The sequence below is a fragment of the Pseudochaenichthys georgianus genome, chromosome 3 (genome assembly GCF_902827115.2).
Source record: "Pseudochaenichthys georgianus chromosome 3, fPseGeo1.2, whole genome shotgun sequence".
Lineage (NCBI taxonomy): Eukaryota > Metazoa > Chordata > Actinopteri > Perciformes > Channichthyidae > Pseudochaenichthys > Pseudochaenichthys georgianus.
Window position 1 is genome coordinate 38,960,802 of NC_047505.1, and position 21,433 is coordinate 38,982,234.

The 21,433-nt window shown below is 38.2% G+C and overlaps 1 protein-coding gene across 1 annotated transcript; it reads left to right on the forward strand.

Moving 5' to 3' along the window:
- The first annotated feature begins 1,032 nt into the window (after window positions 1-1,032).
- On the forward strand, window positions 1,033-19,904 carry tcf25 (TCF25 ribosome quality control complex subunit). The gene is made up of 18 exons (XM_034112461.2): window positions 1,033-1,378; window positions 2,126-2,266; window positions 2,386-2,448; window positions 2,720-2,844; window positions 3,870-3,935; window positions 4,019-4,101; window positions 4,637-4,767; window positions 5,882-5,981; window positions 6,585-6,678; window positions 6,982-7,074; window positions 8,950-9,055; window positions 9,151-9,310; window positions 9,847-9,934; window positions 10,607-10,765; window positions 10,848-10,938; window positions 11,728-11,807; window positions 12,184-12,259; window positions 18,761-19,904. Exons 1-18 carry the CDS (start codon window positions 1,184-1,186, stop codon window positions 18,926-18,928), a joined length of 2,019 nt encoding a protein of 672 aa, XP_033968352.1. The 5' UTR covers window positions 1,033-1,183; the 3' UTR covers window positions 18,929-19,904.
- The last annotated feature ends 1,529 nt before the right edge of the window (window positions 19,905-21,433 follow it).

Sequence of the window (21,433 nt, forward strand, 5' to 3'; positions counted from 1 at the left end):
CTAAGAAAATCCTTGAGATTGTTCCCAAAGAAAGCAGTGGGAGACTGCCATCTGCAGGTACCAGGTAACCAACGGCAACCAACTGTCAACTAACTGCCGAGCCCCGGTCACCAACATCATCAGCTTGGTACCCAATATTATCCAAAAATAAACACTTAAAGTATTAGAAAAAAACTGATTGTGAACGAATATTCACTATGCACTTTAAAAAATGAAAAGGTAGTGATTGTGAACATATATTCACCATATGTGTTGAAAAGGTAGTCGGTCATACACACACGTTTGGTCATTTCTTGCTGTTTTTGTCCAGAAATACAGTCAAAATGTTGTCAAATGTCAACAATAACCATCCCATTGAATTCCTAGGATCAAAATTGTGTGGGAAAATGTATTAATTTCGCTCTGTAAATTGTCTACTTCAAAAGTTATGCCTACATTCTACATTACATTCTATTTTCATGTTTCGATTTGTGGGTTAGGTGCTATAATGGGTTAAAACTAGCTTTTGGGACATTATTTCAGCTTGGTACCCAATATAATCTTAAAATAAATACTTGGAGGATTGAAAAAAAACTGATTGTCAACAAATATTCACTCTATGCGTTTGAAAAATAAAAAAGTAGTTGGTCAGACACACGTTTTTTGCATTTTTTGTCCAGAAATACAGTCAAAATGTTGTCAAATGTCAAAAATAACCATTCCATTGAATTCATAGGGTCAGAATTGTATGGAAAAATGTATTCATTTGTCTCTGTATGTTGTTTACTTCAAAGGTTATGCCTCAATTGCTACATCAAATTGTAATGTTTCGGTTTTGGGTTAGGTGCAATAAAGGGTTAAAAATGGAGCCTTTCGGACATTATTTCAGCTTGGTACCTGGCAGATTCTGAAAGTAGACACTTTAAGGATTAAGAAAAATCAGGTGGCATAAAAAATTCCGAGGGGTGCGCGTGGACCCCTATTTCCATCTAGACTATACGTCCATGAGTTGAGAGATGGAATGGCATGATGATACGTACAGTAGGTGGCGGTATGCAACTAAAAGCTGTTTGCGATCCGCCATTAAAAGAGATAAGAAGAAGAAGAAGACCCTCATTTCATTGCTTTACTCTGTTTGTCACCTAACTAAACACGACTTTAATCGCGATTAACTGACGTGTATGTGTCCCATGAACAGTGGACCATGTCTACCCGGGCTCTGCGAAGGCTCAAAGGGAAGCAGCGGGGCCAGGAGGCCCTGGACGCCGGGGACCTCACTTTAGATGACAGCCCGGAGGAGCTGCTGGACACGGCTAGTGGTTCCCCCCAGTCTGATAGCAAAGGCAGAAAGGCAAAGAAAAACAAGGCTCAGAAAAACTTCAGCAATATTTATGAATTGGTGAGGTGATGTTGTAGTTCTCCAGACATGATATATGTTTCTGTTAACCAACGTTACTGTGTGTTTCCTTCTGGCAGATGTTTACAGCGAGCTCTCTGTTGACACACCATGCTAACTCAAGCTAGCCGTGTGGCGTCAACGTTAGCTCACCTTTTAGTTTATTAAAATAAACTAACATTCAACCAAAGTAAACGTTAGCTAAGAAGCTAACATAGGAAGTAGTCTACACCAACCTTAAGAACACACTGACAACAAAGATCCAGTGGACTGTACAACAGTCACGTTTGCCAGCCTTTAAATTGTGTTTTATAGTGAAACAAAATGGAGATATAATATAGCTTCTTTAAGGTGAAGACGATCATTATTTTTACATTTTTATTCAGAATTTGGACAGATGAATGTTCAAAATCAAGTTGAATATGGACTTTGATGCAGCCAGTATACATAATGTAGTGGAACTTGAATCCATACTACTGTACCTAGTAAGAGTTACAAATGATCACTGTAAATCAAGACATCACATCATCATTATTAAATTAAGTGTATATGTTCTTTACATCCATTTTATCCCACATCAATATCATAATGCATCACTAAATAATAGCCTGGCTGGTTTCAGTTGTTCAGGTTATTATTAATGGATACCAGCAATTTAGGTTTTCAATGTTTAATCCAGAATGTTTTTTACTCACTTTTAACGCTGCTTTATCCAACTAACTATTTTGCCAATGTATCATTCTTTACTAGATAGGTGATGCAGACAACGAGGCAGAGATAATCTCACCTGATGAAGAAGAAGATAAACCAGATGAAAATAAAACAAGTGGAACAGAAAAAAAGGTTGACATTGAGAAACCAGATGAAAAGCAAGAGAATGCATCTACAAAGGTAAAGATGAAGCAATATAAGGAGGAGTGCCTCTGATCTTCTGCTCAACTTATTGATTTCTGATATAAATGTACATTTTTGTCTAGATATTAAACTTTTATCTCTCTTTACTTTAACAGTCGTCTGGAGACAGAGTTAAAAAGAAGAAGAAAAAGAAGAAGACTAAAGTGACAGAAGGACAGGTACATCTATTGAAAAAGGATTTATTTTCACAATAAATAGTAACCCTGCGCTATATTTTAAAAATCAATGATAACTTTACTAACATTAAATCCATAAAATTAAAATAATTGTACATTATTAATGTGTGTTAATGTATGTATTAATAACACTCTTACAATCACTTTTCATTGCCAGATACAGTATATACACATCTTTCAAAAATGTAGCTTTTTTTAGCAAGAGAACAACAGGTAAACGTTGTCTAACCACTTTGTATTCAATTATTTTCAGGAGGCTGTACTAGACGATAACATTGATTTAATACTGGAGAATCTGGAGCAGTCCAATGGACTGGGTTTGCAAAATGAAGATTGTGGAGGCTCCGACAGAAGATCTGTGCTACATGTGGAGCACAGGTAAGGAGAGCAACATCTCGCATGTCGACAAAATGGATAGTCAGATCAGATATCTCTGCATAGCACTCACATGCAGTGCACACAACACTCTGGTTCCTACTGTACTGTATTATTCCAGTACTTATTTTGTGGATAGATACATCTAAGCTGAAAGGCTCGAAAATAAGCACATGAATATGTTTATTGGAGTAGAAACACTAAAATATCTCTTCACCAGTGAACAGCTTACATGACTTGGTCTATGGTCAGTACAGTAGCCTTACTTACTAAAATATACATTTCTGTGATTCATTATGGCCATCATGTGTTGGCGCAATGACCCACTTAAAAAAAGTAAACTATTTGGAGTCTGTCCATCTCAGAAATGCATGGCATTGAATTAACACTTGTTTACACAATTGTTGAATTATGTTGCACTTATTGCTACATAACCAGGGACGTCAGAACATGTCATATACCTATAATGATAGCACTGCGTTTGATGTCATGTAAACTGCTGATTTCACTGATGCAACCATGCTGATACAGAACAAGATAATGTGCTTACCTATTGCTTACATTGATGGCCAATATTAAATACACACTGTGCAGCCATGCCATTGATGGTGTGTCCGTAGTATATTGCTAAAATATAAAAACATTGGTACTTTTCGTTATCCTTCATGGAAACCTTATTTGGCACTATTTCTTTAATTTTTTTGAAGATGTAGTTAAAAGGTTAAAGTTGACCTTTCTAACCTAAAATCAGGTAAACAATTCTGTACACTGACATTTACAACATATGAGGCTTGGATTCTGGGTCCCACTGGTGTCATTACTAACTGTCAACTGTTAAGTATGGTCACCAACATCAACATGTCAGCGTCGTCTCTTGAAAATCACAGAAAACACCAAAAAAAATTGCATTTGTGTTGTAGAGTCTTTCATGCATGAACTGACAAAATGACAGGCCCTATGTTTTTTTCTCAACTGACATTGTCGGCTTGTCGAAATCTGAATGTAACTTTTCTATGTCAATTAATAAGGAACCTCAACTCAGAGACGGAGCTGAAGAGATATTTTGGGGCTCGAGCTGTTCAGGGGGATCAAAGGTAAAAAGAAAAATTGTAATTATAACCAAAAATTTAGTTTATTCTTGTCATCATTCTTATATGTTTTTCTTGTCTTTTGAAAGACCTCGACAGAGAAACAGACAGTTTCACCGTAGCACCTGGATGACCATTCCTAAGGACAGCTGGCCTCGCTTCAGCCGCCCAGGTAGGCTTTTCCTTACACTTGTCTTATCATAGCTTGTTGCTTTTTTAAATGTATTATTTCAGGCTGAAACTCACTACTTAAATGTTGTCCTATATCTACAATTGCATACTTCGCTCCCACTTGACGGTTTTTTTCTGAATATGCTTCTTTATTGTGACTAAGTAGTGTTAAGATTTCTACGCCAATACACACACATAAGAGTAAATAGTGATATTATTGTACTCTTACAATACTGTATATAGCTTTGCCATTTATTACTCTGTTGTGTCATTCTTTTAGTTTTCTTCACAGTTTTTCTTGGCCGCTTTTGCCTTTTATTAAACAGTCATCATAAATATACTTTATTATTTATATAGCACCAAATCATAACAGAAGTTACCCCAAGATGCTTTTCTTAGAGACCAGTTTTAGACATTACTTTTTAATTTGCAGACATACTGACAGTTAGGAGACAGTGACTTCAAATTATGGAAACAATTGTGTTATGGCAAGGTCCCGAGGCTGGAATCACCCCCCCCTTTTGATGTCTCCTCAGGAATCTCAATGACCCTACTGCAGTCAAAGGATGGCATTCAGTACTTTACCTTTGAGCACGGTCGGGACTACCAACAAGTACAGTTCAAGTTCCTGGATGCTGTCGAGTCCATGGATCCCAACAACATTGTGGTAAAACAACCAGCTCATACGTTGTCTTTGCTCTTTGGTGTCAGTGCGTTGCGTTTAATGATTGTTTATGATATTTAAAATCGAGCATCCACAGTATTGATGTTGCCAGGGACTCATAAAATAAGCTGTGATACTGTTTGGCCTGAATGGTCAAGTAACATCCCAAATGGAATGTTATTTGTATGAGCCTTTCCAACTATTGATTTGGCATTAAACTATCCTATTAAATCATCATCAGTATAAAAATTCAACAACTGCAATTTGAATGCTCTCGTTCATAGTCCTAAGACTGTGTTCCTAAAACTTTAAAAGAAAAGTCAGCGTTTAGCCCATATTTCTTATGATTTTACAGGTAAAACCCAGTTTGACTTCCTATATGTAAACATACTAGGGCTGTACCTGAATATCCAAATATTCGGTCGTTGGCCCACTATTCAATTTTGAATATCTTTATTCGGATTTTCTTTTTTTTTGGCAGCCAAATTGAATTGATTGAAATCTCCAATATCAACGTAAGAGCTTGTGCCTCTTCGGGGAGTGCTAACACTTAACCATACACTTTATCCTTTACTTTTTCCGTCTTTATATGTGGATATTACTTTTCTCTGTTAATCTCCGCTCCTTTTGTCCGTCACATTGTTTCCATAGCAACAACAACTTTCTGTCAACAGCGCTAACTCTCCTTCAAAATGAAAGCATGTCCATACAAAACAGGAAGCCAAGCCAAATTACACTTAAGACATATTTACAACTGCAACAAAAGTAACAAACACAATGCAATATCCTTTTCAATTTCAAAGAACATAAATTGGGTTATTTACATTAACAAATAACTATAAAACAACAATACTGTAGAATAACAAAATGAATGCCTTGAATGAACCGAAATACATGTGTTGAAGCGCGTGCCGAATATTCGCTGCTGACTACTACCGAATATCCGGAGCCCGAAAAATGGTATTCGGGACAGCCCTACAATATACTGACAATCTACAGTTGCACAGATAGTTCAGCAACATGCATTATTCACATTTTCAACAGGAGGTTGAATGCATTTCTGTCTTTATGTCTTTGTCCTGTCAAAATGACCATTGTCCCTTCTCTGTTTCCCCAGGCCTTGCTGCAGTTGAACCCGTACCACATTGATTCTTTGTTGCAGCTCTCTGATGTCTGCCGCATTCAGGAGGATCAGGAGATGGCCAGGGACCTCATTGGTGAGGATCATGGACTCCCTCTCTAAATCCCACTTTGAAACCAAATATTGAAGATGTTTTTATTGCCAAACAGTTACTTTTGGGTTGTTTTAAACAAACTCTGCAGGCAGAATGTTAAATAGCCTAACTATCCACATCCAAAACTGGCTTTAGTCAGTCCACTGATGACTCCTCATTTGTCAGATTATCAAACTATATAATTGTGGTTAATCTAGAGCTCACTGTCAGTGTGCTTTGGTTAAATGTAAACCAACAAAGCAGCCATTCTTAAAAAGTTAATTCTCAGGCGAAGCACATTACCATATTACAGGCACTCTCACTTGATAGATAAAATGGTTAATGTAATGTTAAAGACTAGAGGGATTATTTAACAAATTGCATTTGTCTTCGTTGATAGAATTTTGTTTGAATCAACATCAATTGAACTCAAAGGAGTGAGTGGCCTTTGGTTGGCTGGTAAAGTCCAAAAACACAACAGAACAGACTCATCTCAACAGCTGCAACTATGTGTCTCTGTTCAGTTCTGATTGCATACACTGTGCCCAGTTTGGGAATACCTCCCTGAAAATGTTCTGTTTATTTGTGGATATAATATTTTTTCAGAGAGGGCCATGTACAGCTTTGAGTGCGCCTTTCATCCTTTATTCAGTCTGACGTCAAGCACCAGCAGGCTGGATTATCTGCGAACAGAGAACAGGTTGGTCCTTTCTTTAATGCTTCTTTATTAGACACCTTGCTTTTTTTATCGAAGCCTCTGTCCTCTGTAATCTTTTGTAACATTTGCCCCGGACTCTCCATGTATTGCGTCCTTAATAAAGATTACATTGAATTGAGTTAAAATGATTACGATTAAGATGGACTTTTATTAATCCCTCGTGGGGAAATTGTTTCTCTGCATTTGACCCATCCTGGTATTAGGAGCAGTGTGCTGCCATTTTGAACGGCGCCCGGCGGAGTTGAATTAAATGGTGTTTGAAGGATGATTCATGTCTGCTTGCAGGGCTTTTTATCTGGCTCTTTATAAGCACATGATGTTCCTGGAGAAGAGAGGCTGCCCACGCACGGCTCTGGAGTACTGCAAACTCATCCTGAGGTACAAAGGGAAGAGCTTGAGCACTGGGAATGACGCGATGAATAGTTAAGAGGGAACAGTCTATTCCGTCTTTAGTTTATTTATTTGACATCACATTAAACGTTTCTACAAACAGTATGATTACACACTAGCTAAACAAAAGAGTGTTATTTCCTTAAATAAAGTAACCACAAACGGCAGTCATCCGACTAGAAAGATAGTCTTCAAAGGGTGATAACTCAACTTTTGGTTTCTCTGGTGACTATGTCCTCTTCAGGCATCGAAGGAAAGTCCCGAAAAATGATGTTGATGGTGTAACAAGGTTATATTCTGTGACCAGTGTGACTACTGATATTGATCTAAGATGCCCCCTCCGAGGATATTTAAGTTGAAAAACAAAGGAACATCTGTTTGAAACTAGAACTTCTAAATTTCTAATATTTGCCTTTTTTTATGGCTGACAAGAAGTTGTTTTTCAAGTCATCTGAATTCTTCGACTCATGATTAAACTGTAACAGTAAGTTATTGAACTGCAGTCTAATGTTAGTGTTTAACCATGTTGATGCACATGAGATAAAGTAATGTTGAATTGTCATTACTTAACATAGACCCTTCAGTACCCTGATGGTATAGGGATTACGTCAGTTAGGGTGGTCTGTTCCCCGGCTGCCATCAGCCGGCCGTAGCTTGATCTTTACTGCCTAACCACATAATGGTGAATGCTTATCTATGATTTGGATCAAACTCTGGCTTCCTTACTTAATGGCAGTTATGTTATGGGCCTGTTATAAAGCAGCAGCGTGGGAATAAAAGCGGACAGCTGTCCCTCTCCGAACTGCAGTCGATACATCTTAAATGGTTTCACATATTTTGTGATTAACACTATCAGTCATATGTTTTATAGAACGTGAGCAATATTTGTATTCCCTGTTGTTCTTTGAGCACAAACTATATTTGACATCATCACGCATGCTTTGCTGGTATTAAATGCAATGTGGTGGATTTGGATGGAAACCAGGAAAATGTATTTATTTCACTATCAATGTCAATTTGTGCACACTAGAGCAATTCCAGGGTAAGATAAGTGGGTCTGCTGCCCAATCATCTAAATGTAGAGCTGGGGGACTTTGCTGCCATCTGGTCTGTTTTGTCATATTTCTTTTAAACTTAAATGGCATAATTTGAAATCAAGCTAAATGTCAGCTATAACCACAGTTCATTTAAGGACAGAACAGTCGGTCCTACAGGTTCATAAATCAGAATCGACCCGGCACCAACACGTCCTGGAAGATGTTAATGTCCTGCTAGAATATGCAAATTGATGGTCAAATATTATGTGTGTTTATTATTGAACTAAAAAACTATTGATAGGAAGGCTATATAAAGGAAGACTTCATAAAGCCATGTTGGTGTATCTTTTATTGCAAAGTAGGCTATTTAAAATGAAACCATTCCCTAAATAGACTCAAGCATATTGAACAAAAATTACTTACCGTAACTTTTATACAAAGAACTTCCCTTAGCTTTAGGCCTACTTATTGTCAGATAAAGAACTGAATAAAAAGTATTTGTAGACAAACCAAAATACCTGTAGGCCTGTCTGCTGCCGATCTGAAATCTGGTGCTGTGGTAATTCTCTTCGGTAGACAGAAACCTCATCGCTGTCACAAGGGCTGGTGCCGACTTGTCCTTAGAGATTATTTTTATACACTTCAAATGATGCGAGGAGAAATTACTTTCACCTGACATTATTCCACTGACAGATTTTCCGGTCAAAGCCTCGTAAATACAAAGAATCAAAGAAACACTGTCATGGATTGAGATATCTTATCTTCGTGTCTTTTGGTCAAGTGCCTGAAGTAACCATTTGCTTCCGATCTGCCCTTCTTTTATTAGCTTGGACCCAGACTCTGACCCACTTTGCATGCTGCTGCTGATTGATTTCCTGACGCTGCGCTCCAGAGAGTACCATTCTCTGCTTCAGCTACATCAGGAGTGGGAGGTACAGTAAAGTGTGCTGTGAAGTGCCAATGTGTGCATATACACTATGTTCACCTTTGCAGTCTGATACAGAAATGATTTGTTTTTGCTTTTCAGGAGCACAGAAATCTGTCTCAGCTTCCAAACTTTGCATTCTCCACTGCACTTTGCCATTTCCATCTCAGTCAGCTGGAAGATGTGGATCCTGAAGAAAGTGAGAAAGAAAGACACAAAGCCGACCAGCTGCTGCAGGACGCTCTCATCATGTTTCCTGGAGGTTAGAGTCTCAAAAAAGTAACATCTATTAGTCTATAAATATTGTCTGATGCCTTTCTGACACACAATTCTGAAAAAATCCACATGAAGTATGAAACTTTCAGTCATCAATAATGATCATTTCAAAATAGACGTGTATTCAGTTGCCTACTTTAGTACAACCCAGCCATATCTTACACCGGTTTCCAATAAGAGGAACAACAACACCTTAACATTAATTGACATTTTTATCAATTTTAGAAGTGGTATACGTTGGAGGACACTAGACTGTTCAACTCAAATATGAAACCATAGACTTTCAGTTGCAACCAAATCAATGCACATCTCATAAAATATTGCAATTAATCATCACCATTTAAATAAAACATGTTGGTTTATTGGCACGGGTTGGCCCTAAAGCTATTTTTAGACATGCTTGGTTTATGGCATGACAAAAAAACGTCAACAATATATTAGGGATTATTAACCAATCACATAACGAAAGCTTTAATAGTGTTCTTTCACCTACTTATGTTGCTGTGAATGTGTTTTCTGCAGTCCTGATTCCTCTCCTGGATCTGTGTACTGTGCAGCCAGATGCCGCGGTCAGCTCACATGTCTTCTTTGGCCCAAAGAGCCAGTTGGGGTAATGTATGCTCTCTTTGTTTTCTGAAGTAACTAGGACATTTGACCCTATTATATTAATGAAGCATGGTTTGATTTATCATGTACAAATGCGTAAACATGAACTATAACCAATTCATTATACAGTGTGTCTGGGGGTCTAAAAAAGTATTAAAAGTTGATAAATCAATTTAGCAAAGATGAAGGCTATTAAAAAGTATCAAACGGCATTTTCCAAGGTATTACATTTTGTAGCTTGTTTTCAATAAGTATATAAATTGTCCAAAGAGGTTGTATTCTACAGTTTGCCTGAAGGTAATCATTGCGTAGGTGTGTGGTGTGATTCTGTGTAGTTTATTTATGGCATCCCGTTGGGTTTGCCGTCATCTGAACAGGACATCGCACGCTCACTGCTCGATAGCGTGCGAAGGTCCGTTTACGCCGGTTGTTAAACAACATCGTTATGGGGAAATGCAAGTCTGCGTCAGCACAGAGGTCTTAAAATGTATGGAAAGGGTCTTAAAAAAGGTCTTAAAAGGAATTACATTTAACTTCAGGATTCCTGCATATGCCCTGTTTTAGTATTGGTATAAATCTCTTCATATCTGTAATTTCTATAATCTTTTTGAATCAACTTTGTCTTCCCTTATGCTCCCTAACTTTAAAGAAGTCACCCTAACCTCCTTGTCTGCAGGCAGCCCCCGGCCCTGGCTGAACTGACTTCTCTGTATGTCGGGAGGACGCACAGCCTCTGGAGGGAGGCAGCGGTGATGCTGTGGCTGGAAGAGTCTGTGAAGGAGGTGCTGCGTCGAGTTGATGCCAAAGACCCTTTGGTGGAGGAGTGCCAAAACAAGTAAGATATCTTAATGAGATGATTGCTGCTACATTTCAGTGCAATTACGTTCCAACAGTAACCATGACTTCATCTGTTTTAGGAGGAAGCAGAGGTACCAGAGTGCACCAAGGAACATCCATCGTCACGTCCTTCTCTCTGAGATCAAAGAAGCCACCTCAAGTCTTCCTCTAGTAAAAAGCAATCTACTACTAATCTGCTACCTAATTTGAATTCACTTCATTTTACCCACAAAGCCCTTGGTTCACCTTTTTCTCATTTTCAAAACAGCCTCACAAGCAACAGGAATTTAGTTTAACAACCAAGCTACAAGAAACATGTGGCCTCCCTGGGGCCCCAATCCAAGATGGTCTTGCTCCAATGTTCCCAAGTTTAAATCAGATTTCACACTAAATAAGCATGTAGATCACATGTGTGAAGACTGTAAATATATCACAAATCCACTGATACAGTCCTAAATAAGTGCACCCACATGTGGCTATTTTGTAAATGTATTTAATAGGGATGGGTATCGTTTGAAATGTATCGATCAACCACAAAGTACTGTAGAACAACAGGCCTGACGTGCACAATAACATATCAAAAACAAATATGAATATTATGGATATCCAGTCAGTTACAGTAACAAATCACACGCACTACTGCTCTTAAAACTCGTCTACTCAGTGGTGGAAACATTTGAGCCTTTAAAACCTTATAATAGTTTTTTACTTTTGGCAATTGTAACCAAGTGTTGTTGATAATGTAAGTATCATTACATGTTTTGCTCGCCAAAGAGCTTAATTTCTGTACTTATCGCAACTCCAATGGAAAAAATCCTATTGTCTGTTTGAGGAAGAACTAAGTGTGGTGCTACTTCGAAGGATGGCCGTTGTCCCTGCAGCACTCCAAGGGTCTTATGTATGTTTTAAGTGTCAACCAAGATGGTAAAACTTGCCTTGCGTGTCTGTTTGACCCCTCAGGAGGTGACCAGTCAGCCTGTGATGGGCTTTGACCCTCTGCCTCCGCTGGACTCTGTGATGTCGTACACTCGACCAGAGAGGTACAGAAGGGCTACACCTGTGCACATGAAATTCTAAAATAATTTTGTCTGAATATGTTGCTTTACAAACCAACAGGCTTTATATCCTCAAATCACTTTTTATTTATTTTTTACACAATGTTTTTATTAACATTTTATACATAGAAAACACATGTGTACAGTTCCAAACAGACAGAAGTGCACTTCTCAAGGTCAAATTACACTGAGGGACAGGTGCAAACACAAATAAAAAACACACTACCCTTCATACAAAGACACATCTTACATACATTTAAAATTAAATGACATTTCCAGCCCCTTTTGGTTCAATTCAAGGCAGTTTCTCAAATCACTTTTACTGTAATGTGTTTCTGCATGTGTCTATGTTTGCATACAGGCAGCACGTTGGTGCCACAAACGAGAGCACCTTGTCCCTGTTTTTCCGGTCTTTGTTGCCAAACTTCAACCTTCAGGTGAGTTGCATACATGAGGCAAAATTGCGAGAATACTGTATTTTCAATAAATAAATAAAAAAGGCATATGCATCTCAAAACAAAATCGATATGCTTTTGAATTAAGCTACAGTGCAGTGATAACTTGAATTAGGGCAAGTTCATCTTCTACCTGAAGAGCAAACGGTAGGGATTTGATCTGAAAACGAATCCTGGTGCTGCTCTATTGTCGTATAATACAACTTTTGTGGACACTAATAAAAAGCCCATGGCTGTGTGGATTCGGCACATCATGTGTTTAACAGCTTCAAGCCCGATACCCAAATAAAACTACTCTCTAATAAATTGTCTAAGCTCAGTCAGAGAATAATTCACTATGAACTGAAATGCTCCAAAGTGTGTCAACTATTAATATCACAAAGGATTTTGATGTTCTGATTCAAGGGCTGCTGAAAACATGCACTGCTTTAGGATCTTGGAAAATAAATCTCCACACATGCTTGACAGATGGAATATTTCCCACAAAGACTCATGGTTAGCCTAAGGCGATGACAACTGCAACAAATATCAAAGAAGGCAGAGGACCCTAACAGTTCATTCTGTCGACCATTTCCTAGTGTTTCTGATGAACAAACAAAGACAACATTCATTATGTCCGAAGCTGTTTGTGGCCTTGGCTTTGATGAAGCTAAATGTTTTCATTAAACATTAATAGACCCTATTCAAACATTTAGCCAACATAGTCAAGTGGAATTTTACTACGACAATCCTGAAAGTTTCTGCTATTTATTCAATTCAGATCTCATGTCGCACATATCATTTCCTTTTAAACTTACAATTTCAACCATTCCTCAAAAAGTTCTTCTTCTTGAATGTTGCATCGCTCTGCAGCATGTAGTCCTGCAGCACTTGTTGCTGTTTGGGGAAAAAAGTAAGTTTAGTGCAACGGATACTGACATTAGAATCTTTGGCTCCTTTGTGGATACAAGGAAGACATTATTTGTATGTGAGAGGGAAGATTTCAAATAAAAAAGTGGATTATGTTAGATGAAGTATTACTCTGGCCTCTTCTTGGTTTCCAGTGAACAGGAAAAACATGTTTAAATCTATTTAAAATACAAATTAATGTCAGGAGTAACATTCATTAATCTGAGCTACATCGTTAAGATGCATGAACTGGGGTTGTTGTACTGTACCTCAGTCAGTGTACAGTAGATGGTGCTGAGTACGCCCCAAGGAAACAAAAAGGAGTAACTGCAAGGGATCAGAGCGATTTACTGTTGTTGAAAAAGCTATTTTGGACCCCTTTATAGAAAGGCCTACCTTAAATCAACATCAGTTTAAGTGTTCGCTATTGTTTTGATATTTTCATGGTCTTTTCCAACGGGAACTGAAGCCTTCCTCTATGCTCTCTTTTTACAGTGCAAACCTGTGGGTTGCTGCTTTACTGTTGTCTCAGTCAGTTTGTTTTTGTCTTGTGTCGATAGTGACTTTGCTGTTTTTAAAGGATTAGTTTATTCACAGAATTGGCAAAAAAATCACAGGAGTCTGTTTGCTATGAAGTGTGTAGATAATGATTTCAGTTCTCCATCGTAAAGGGCAAGTTCAAGCTGCAAGTATATTTCAATTTAATTTAATTCCTGTAGAGCAGTGCTGTAATTCAGCAAGACTAAATAACTAAAACAAGGAGAAAATTGTACACATTATGATATTAATAAAGTAGGCCATTCTAGAGTCAGTCTTGGTCCATTTAGTCTACAGCAACCAATGAGTGGTTGCCCGTTCTGCTCATTGACTCCACATTATTTGCTCACCCCTTCTTTCTACATACAGTTGGCTGACCATATGGTGACAAACCCATTTTGATGTAGAGCAGGACAGTGAGATGTGTTATTACAAAACCACAGCAAACAGACGGGTCGTTTTAAAATAGACTCCAGGGGATCAGTCAGTAGTATTGTTGAGTTCCCTGAACCATAAAGGTGATCTTTCCTTAACCCTAAACGAGAAGATGTAATGGCCAAACCCTACAAATAATAGAGATTGAAGATAAAACCATCATATGAGACAAAGCCTTTAAAACAACTTTGATGTTAAGGTATCTGGACTTGTGGGACACCCAAACACATTTAAGATCTACATTTTCTTACCACGTTTACCATGTTTCAGCCCCCGAAAAACTGAACAGATGGTATCTTGCGTATCTTAATAAATACAACCAATCTTCAGTAAATCACCAGTTTAATAGAGAAACGTAGAGCAATGTGAATCTTTGGTGTTTAACCCTCTGGAGTCTAAGGGTATTTTCTCGATTTTTTGATGTTTTCTTAAATCCCCTTTTTTAAATGTATTTCTTCTAACATGGCACCCCATGTGTTAAAAATCCAAATGTTCAGGACAATCTCTGGTATTGCTATATATGCAAATTACTCACCTTAGAGCACTGTTTGATGAGATAAGTAGCTTAAAATGTTACATCCGATTTTCGGAAAATCTTCAAAACTCTTGTGAAAACACAAATTTACTCATGTGATCGAATTGTTTTGGTGTTTTAGATTTGGTTACCAAAGTCTTAGGATCACAAAAGCAGTGCAATATTTGAATTAAACTGTATATAAATGTGTTATTCATGTCTAAAATTAAAAAAATGTTTAGTAAAACAGGTGTTTATCACTCTACTTTCACCACAGCAGGGACTGAGATACATTGGGACTGAATAATGACTTCATATTACATACCAAGGTTCATGTGATGTGTACAAATACAAATTGAGCATTCAACCTTTTTTTCAACCAACAATTTATTATAAATATGTTTTTGTCAACCAACTATTTATATAAATTAGGGCTGTCTAACGATTACAATTTTTAATCAGATTAATCACAGCTTAAAAATGAATTAATCATGATTAATCACCATTCGAACTATGTCCAAAATATGCCATTTCTTTATGTATATTGTTGTGGGAATGGAAAGATAAATTAGAGAAGGCGGATATATCCATTTAACATACAGTATCTATGTATATTATAACATTTTTCTGCGTGTCAAAATGAAAGACAACCCACACACCTATCAATCATCAAACCGTGGGGTCTTAAGTCATTACGTGTTGATTTCTATCAACGGGGGAGTACTTCAGGAAAGTCGACAGGGGGAGGGGCGGCGGCTAGTGGAGTACTTCATGACCACAGAGTGTGAGCGTTGTGATCAGCTGTTTTAGCGCAGTTCTCCAGTGAAGGGGGGGGGAGTCTCCCTCCGCAGCCGGTTGGCGTAGTTTTGGCACAAGTCCGTTATACAGACCGACGTTAACAGCAGCCCTGTCTGTGCACACGGAGACCGACTCTGTCGTTCGGTGATCTAACCGCCTTCTGGAAAAGCTTCACAAGTAGCCTACCTCGGTACCCAAATGCGCTTTGTGACACAAGTGACGGTACGCATTTCAGATTACCACATAACCTGCGTACCAGTTATGTGCACCCCTGTACTACAGCAAAAGTATTCTCCGTCGGGACTTCCTGCAACAACACCACGCCGTTATCAAAGATGTTCTATTGAGAAGACGATCACTACGTGACAAAAGTTTTCAAAACCGTGGCTACTGAAATCAGTCTTACTAACTGCTGTCTGTGCAATTTACTCCGCGAGTTGGCAGACTTTATTTTGCTTACTTTAACATCATTTTTCATGGTGGGGCTAAGCCATTTCTTGGTATGGGTGTAGCCTACCCCAGCCATACCCTGGCGCTGCCACTGGTGGCACGTATGGGGCGGGCCATTCTGCACATGCGTTAAATATTTTAACGCAATTAATTCAAAAGATTAATTACCGCCGTTAACGCGATAATTTTGACAGCATTAATATAAATATAAGAAACTGGAAAATCTAACTATTTACAATATTGAACATCAGAACTTTTAACCAACTATTCATTACAAATGTCAAGACAGTGTCAACGTCTTTGTCTGTCTTCCTAGACAGTGGGTCTGGCTGCTGTGTAGGTGGGGGTGATGGTGCTTGGGCTGCTGTGTAGGTGGGGGGTACAAGTGCTATACGAGACCACCACGAGACCTCCTTGCTGGCTGGGTTGAAGGTGATGGCTGTGGTGGAGCCTTTGTGCTGAGGTGTATCTTGACCTGGTGGCAGCCGCAGATGGAGGTGGAGGCAGCTGTAGTGATGCTGGTCCTTGGTGGTGATGGCTCTGGTGAAGGCCCTTGAGCCACAGTAGATCTTGACCTGGGGCCGGCACAGATGGATGTTCTGGCTGCTGGATAAACTCCGCCGCCTGTGGGCCACTAGGCCCAGACAGCTATGAAACATCTCTGTAAAACAAATAAAATGTAGGACAATAATTACAACTAATTTCATTGAAATAAAGTTAAAGTAATTTGTTGCTCAAGCACAAATAACAATGCACACATAAAAAGAAAGTTTGGGAGGTTGGAGAAGGAGTCTCTCTCGATCTCTCTCTCACACACACACACACACACACACACACACACACACACACACACACACACACACACACACACACACACACACACACACACACAGGTATTTCCAGTTACTTTACTTCAGTATAAAATCACAGACACACATATACATAGGCTACATCTGATTACAAAGTCTAATCTGTACAGGGCGGTAAAATAATAACAGGCACACATAAATAAATCTATGACAAAGTCTTGATAACAGTATGATAAAATAATCAATGGCAAAAACATGTCACTGACTGTAAATGTCTCCGTTGTGGGACAAATAAATGATTAATTTAATCATCTACACATGTAATCTCACTTTTACACACCAAAATAACGTTAACACAGAGTAAACGTTTGCTAATGGAGTCTATTTTGTCCCACGAAAAAGTTCATGACTATCGATACAAAATATATATCAATAAACCTATTGTTCATTTTCGCGGTATTCCCCAAATTGCTAGTACACTATTACTGTAATATTTACACTTACCCATGTCCAAATGGATCTTTGTTTTCTTCTTCTTCTTCTTCTTCTTCTTCTTCTTCTTCTTCTTCTTCTTCTTCTTCTTCTTCTTCTTCTTCTTCTTCTTCTTCTTCTTCTTCTTCTTCTTCTTCTTCTTCTTCTTCTTCTTCTTCTTCTTCTTCTTCTTCGGCTTGATCTTCTTCTTCTTCGGCTTGATCTTCACTGCTGCTAGCGTAAAAAATCTCTAGCAAAGTCGGCAACCATTTTCTCTGTCTCTCTCTCTCCCCTCACAGACGTAAACTGATGGGAGACATGTGGTTTATGTTTTTTTTACTTGGTGGGTAGGTCCTTAGTGATTTCTCGATGTCCATTGGTCATTTCAGACCATGATGGCAGCCGGCCGAGATTTCCTTGACGGACACACGAATCCACCAATCCCACACAGTGTAAAGTCAAGCTGTTTTGAGCGGCCATATTGGCTGCTGTGCCCTGGTTACTGTCTCACAGGAGATACCGCTGAAAAGCTACCCTTCCAGCGATTCCGCGGATATCTGAATCATGTTTCTACTCCTTATAATCGAAAATATGATTAATTACGTAAAATTATGCTCACCTGGATGCGCCGGCGCGTCCACCGACTCCAGAGGGTTAACAGCATTGTTCAACGTTATCGGATTGTTTGAATCCAAAATGCATGTTGACCAGTCCGCTAGTGACTTGATGATTCAAAAGTAAACGATATGCTTTAACACTGAATAAATTACACGACTACACGTTAACATGGTCAGAAACTTGTTTGATATAAACTTTTATACTTCCAGAATACTTATGGCATAACACAGTTAAACTCTTTTGGACATACGGCACCATCAGTAATGCTAAGAATCAAAAGCTATATGGTTCTAAGCACAGAACAAGTCTGGTTTTTGTCCTACAGGGTTAAAGCCAGGGGACTTTGACAACTTTACGATGATTGAGGTGCTTAACATGAAACAGTATGTACCCAGTGGATCGTAAAGGCCTTTCAAAGACATATGGAGTCATGTCTAACTCATCAGCCTTTAAGTGTACTGTCAGTGTGAAGCAGAAACAGGTTCAGCCACACATTGAGTCTCTGTGGTGCGGCTATACATGCTCCGAGTCACCAGATGGGCCTGGGGCATGTCTCCATCCGGAAAGTTTCATCCATCCTGATCATGTTATTCACTTATAGAGAGGAAGAGATGCAATATGGATAAAAGAAGTAAAGTTAAGGCGAGTAAAGACCTACATACACATCATAATGTTTACAACACAACATTATCACTAGATTCTCCTGGTATTGGTTTTATATTATAACAACATCATTAAAAGTACTTTGTATTGATTAGCTTGGCTACGAATAAAATGGGATCCTTTTAATGTCAATAACTTTCTAAAGAAAATCCTTTTGACAGTTTTCTTTCGACATCGAGTGATGACTGTTGAACCACTGGTTACTTTTGCAGGATTTTAAATAAATCCAAAATACTAACATAGAAAGTATTTTGATTCTTGATATTTGTTTATTGACTGACATCTCTTTTTCCCAATAAGGGTGGGCCGAGGCCTGAGGATGAGTTGGAAGTGGCTCGCGCCGGACAGGAGCTGAACCAGGAAGTGAATCGTCTGATGGTGGCAATGAGAGACATGCTGGCAAACATCAGGTTTCAAGAGCCGCCGAGAGACGAAAATCCCTACAGAGATGAGGAGGAGTGGGACTGAGAGGAGAGAGACTGAGGTGGAAGAACATAATGACATTAAGACAAATTAAAATATTTAATGGGGTTAATAAATCATTGAGAAGAAGTGCTAGAGTGGGAGAACTGAATAGTATTTTTTTAATGATCACAATTTCAGAGAACTGGACTGGACCTGGTTTTATGAGGTCGTCCAGTTCTCTGCCTTGGATACAAACAGATGGTTATTGAACATGTCATGTCCTTTAAGCTTGTACACAACATTGAGCAGTTCCAACATCTTCACTCATGGTCAGTGACATATAATGGCCACTTCTCTTTCCTCTGGTTTCTGGCAAACCACATCTTTGGGGAATCAGTCCAACAAATTAAAGTCCATGTGAACTTTCAATGGCTTACAAATGTAGATGGGAAAACGGAGAGCTAATTACACGTCTTTTTTATATAATTTATATATACAATATTAACCACCTTTCTGTGTTGTGAAAAGCACAGATACTGAAAGGCATACCGCTCCTCAGACAACCGTGCTTCCTAGCAAATAAATAAGTACAAGAAACTGCAAATTATATCGCAGTGTTCTACAAATTCTGCTAAAAGTAATTTCTGGTGGGATTTATAAAAAAAACAAAATCTTGGTGAGGTCCTGTTGGGACTGATCACCCTGGTGATTCATTAGGATCTAATTTCCCTTCAACGAGAATGACGTTTAGTTGAGTTTCCTGCTAATTTAAGCATTCACTAAATCAAAACTGTTACTTTTTCTTTGATCCTATCACTACATTATTCAAGAAGAAATATATTGCTCAAGTGTTGTTTCTTCACATTGTCAAGCAACAGTCGAAAACCCGAGATCACATTTTTCATGGGATCCTTTTTCTTTTTTTTTTTAATGTTGGTGTAAATCTTATCTTCACTGCAGGAAGTCTGCTGTTTTCCTGCTCTGTTATGCTCCCCCGCTCCTGCTCTGTTTGCTTCACCCAATAAAACGGTACAGAGAATTGGTCCACTTCTTTGTAGTCTGCTGTTGTCTGTCAAACTATATTCAGTGCAAGAGTATGGCAGATATTTTATACATTTTGCTTTAGGTTGATTTTATTTGAAGCCATTAGTCAGGATGGCTATAAGATATTATATTGAACTTTTCATTCCTGCATTAGTTATGTGACACCAGATGTTTCCCTGTTTTCAATCTTGTGTTGCTGGGTTGTCATCATAATTGGGTCCCGAGTAAGGCGACAGAGATGTCTCCGCCTGGCAATCTGCAACGCCCTCACATGGTTTATCTTCGGGCAGAAGGAAGGTCCTGTCTCATGACAACAACTTGTTTTGTCTTCCTGTCAAACCTCTCAGAAAAACGGATGTCACATCAGTTGTAGCTCTTATTATTATTATTATTTATATATAAATCAAATTCAACCTAAAGGCTTTTTTTTTTATCAGAACGAAGATACACACTTTGTATTTAACCACCACACACACTGTAGCTGTACGTACATCAACTGTGTTACTCAGCTCACCACATGATAACAAAGTGTGACTGTGCTTGATTGTCAAATGATGTGATTGTTCCTAGATCACCTGGAGCTATGTTGAGTGTGAGAAGTTTCATGTGATCGTTTTCAGGATAGAAAGGCTTTCATATTCTCAGAGACGGTAGTGTCAGAAACCGTCTGATGCAACGCTAATGCTGTAACCACTGCTGCATAATTTGTATGTATCTATATAATAATTTAGAGATCACGAGAGGGTTATTTATTTATTCTTTTAGTTCTAGACCTCGGAGAACTAAAACTATATCTGTAGATATCGACCTTGGTAACTTCTATTAAATAGCACTGTGCATTTGAAGTCAAAAGTGTAAATGCTGATTATTTCAGAATCCATTAATGTGGAGATTATTTTATAGATTAATAAAACAATCATTTAGTAAGATGTATTGTAAGAATAGCATATAGCAAGTCATCACATTTGAAAAGCTAAATCGAAAGAGACAATAATACTTTTATATAAACAATTAATAGATTATTCAAATAGTTATTAAAGTAGATTAATTATTTGTCCATCAATTCATCTGTAATCTTGATGTTTAGCTTAAATTGAGAGGAATTTAAAACTTGAGAATCTCTTTTAAGAAGCAGAACAGCAATTGTGCACTTTCCCACAATGCTAATTGTATACCCTGTTAATTCTGATTAAAGTATAGTTTACAGTTTCAATTACATACTATACACATATACCCCTGAGTGAACTATACACCCCAATACAAAAAATACCAAATTCTTGCTCAGTGCAATGAGGCTTAATCCAGACCTTAACCATGCAGCAACTGCAGTGCTACTCAAATGTAAAGTAGACTAATGGATTGTTCAACATATTTGAATAAGAACACTGGTGTCATGTTATTACAGTGCTTTTCAATATAGGCAAGGAAGAAATGATCAACCATCAAACACCAGCTTTTTGTTGATGACTTAAATAACTTATGTTGCGACGTGTCTACAGCAACAACAGTATTTTCTGCAAATAA

What these genes read in the sequence shown, in the direction of transcription:
- tcf25 (XM_034112461.2), top strand. Translation starts at nt 1,184, where the DNA reads ATGTCTACCCGGGCTCTGCGAAGGCTCAAAGGGAAGCAGCGGGGCCAG. An exon ending in TCAGCAATATTTATGAATTG is followed by an intron (nt 1,379 to 2,125) that starts GTGAGGTGATGT and finishes ATTCTTTACTAG; the next exon opens with ATAGGTGATGCAGACAACGA. An exon ending in TATCTGCGAACAGAGAACAG is followed by an intron (nt 6,679 to 6,981) that starts GTTGGTCCTTTC and finishes GTCTGCTTGCAG; the next exon opens with GGCTTTTTATCTGGCTCTTT.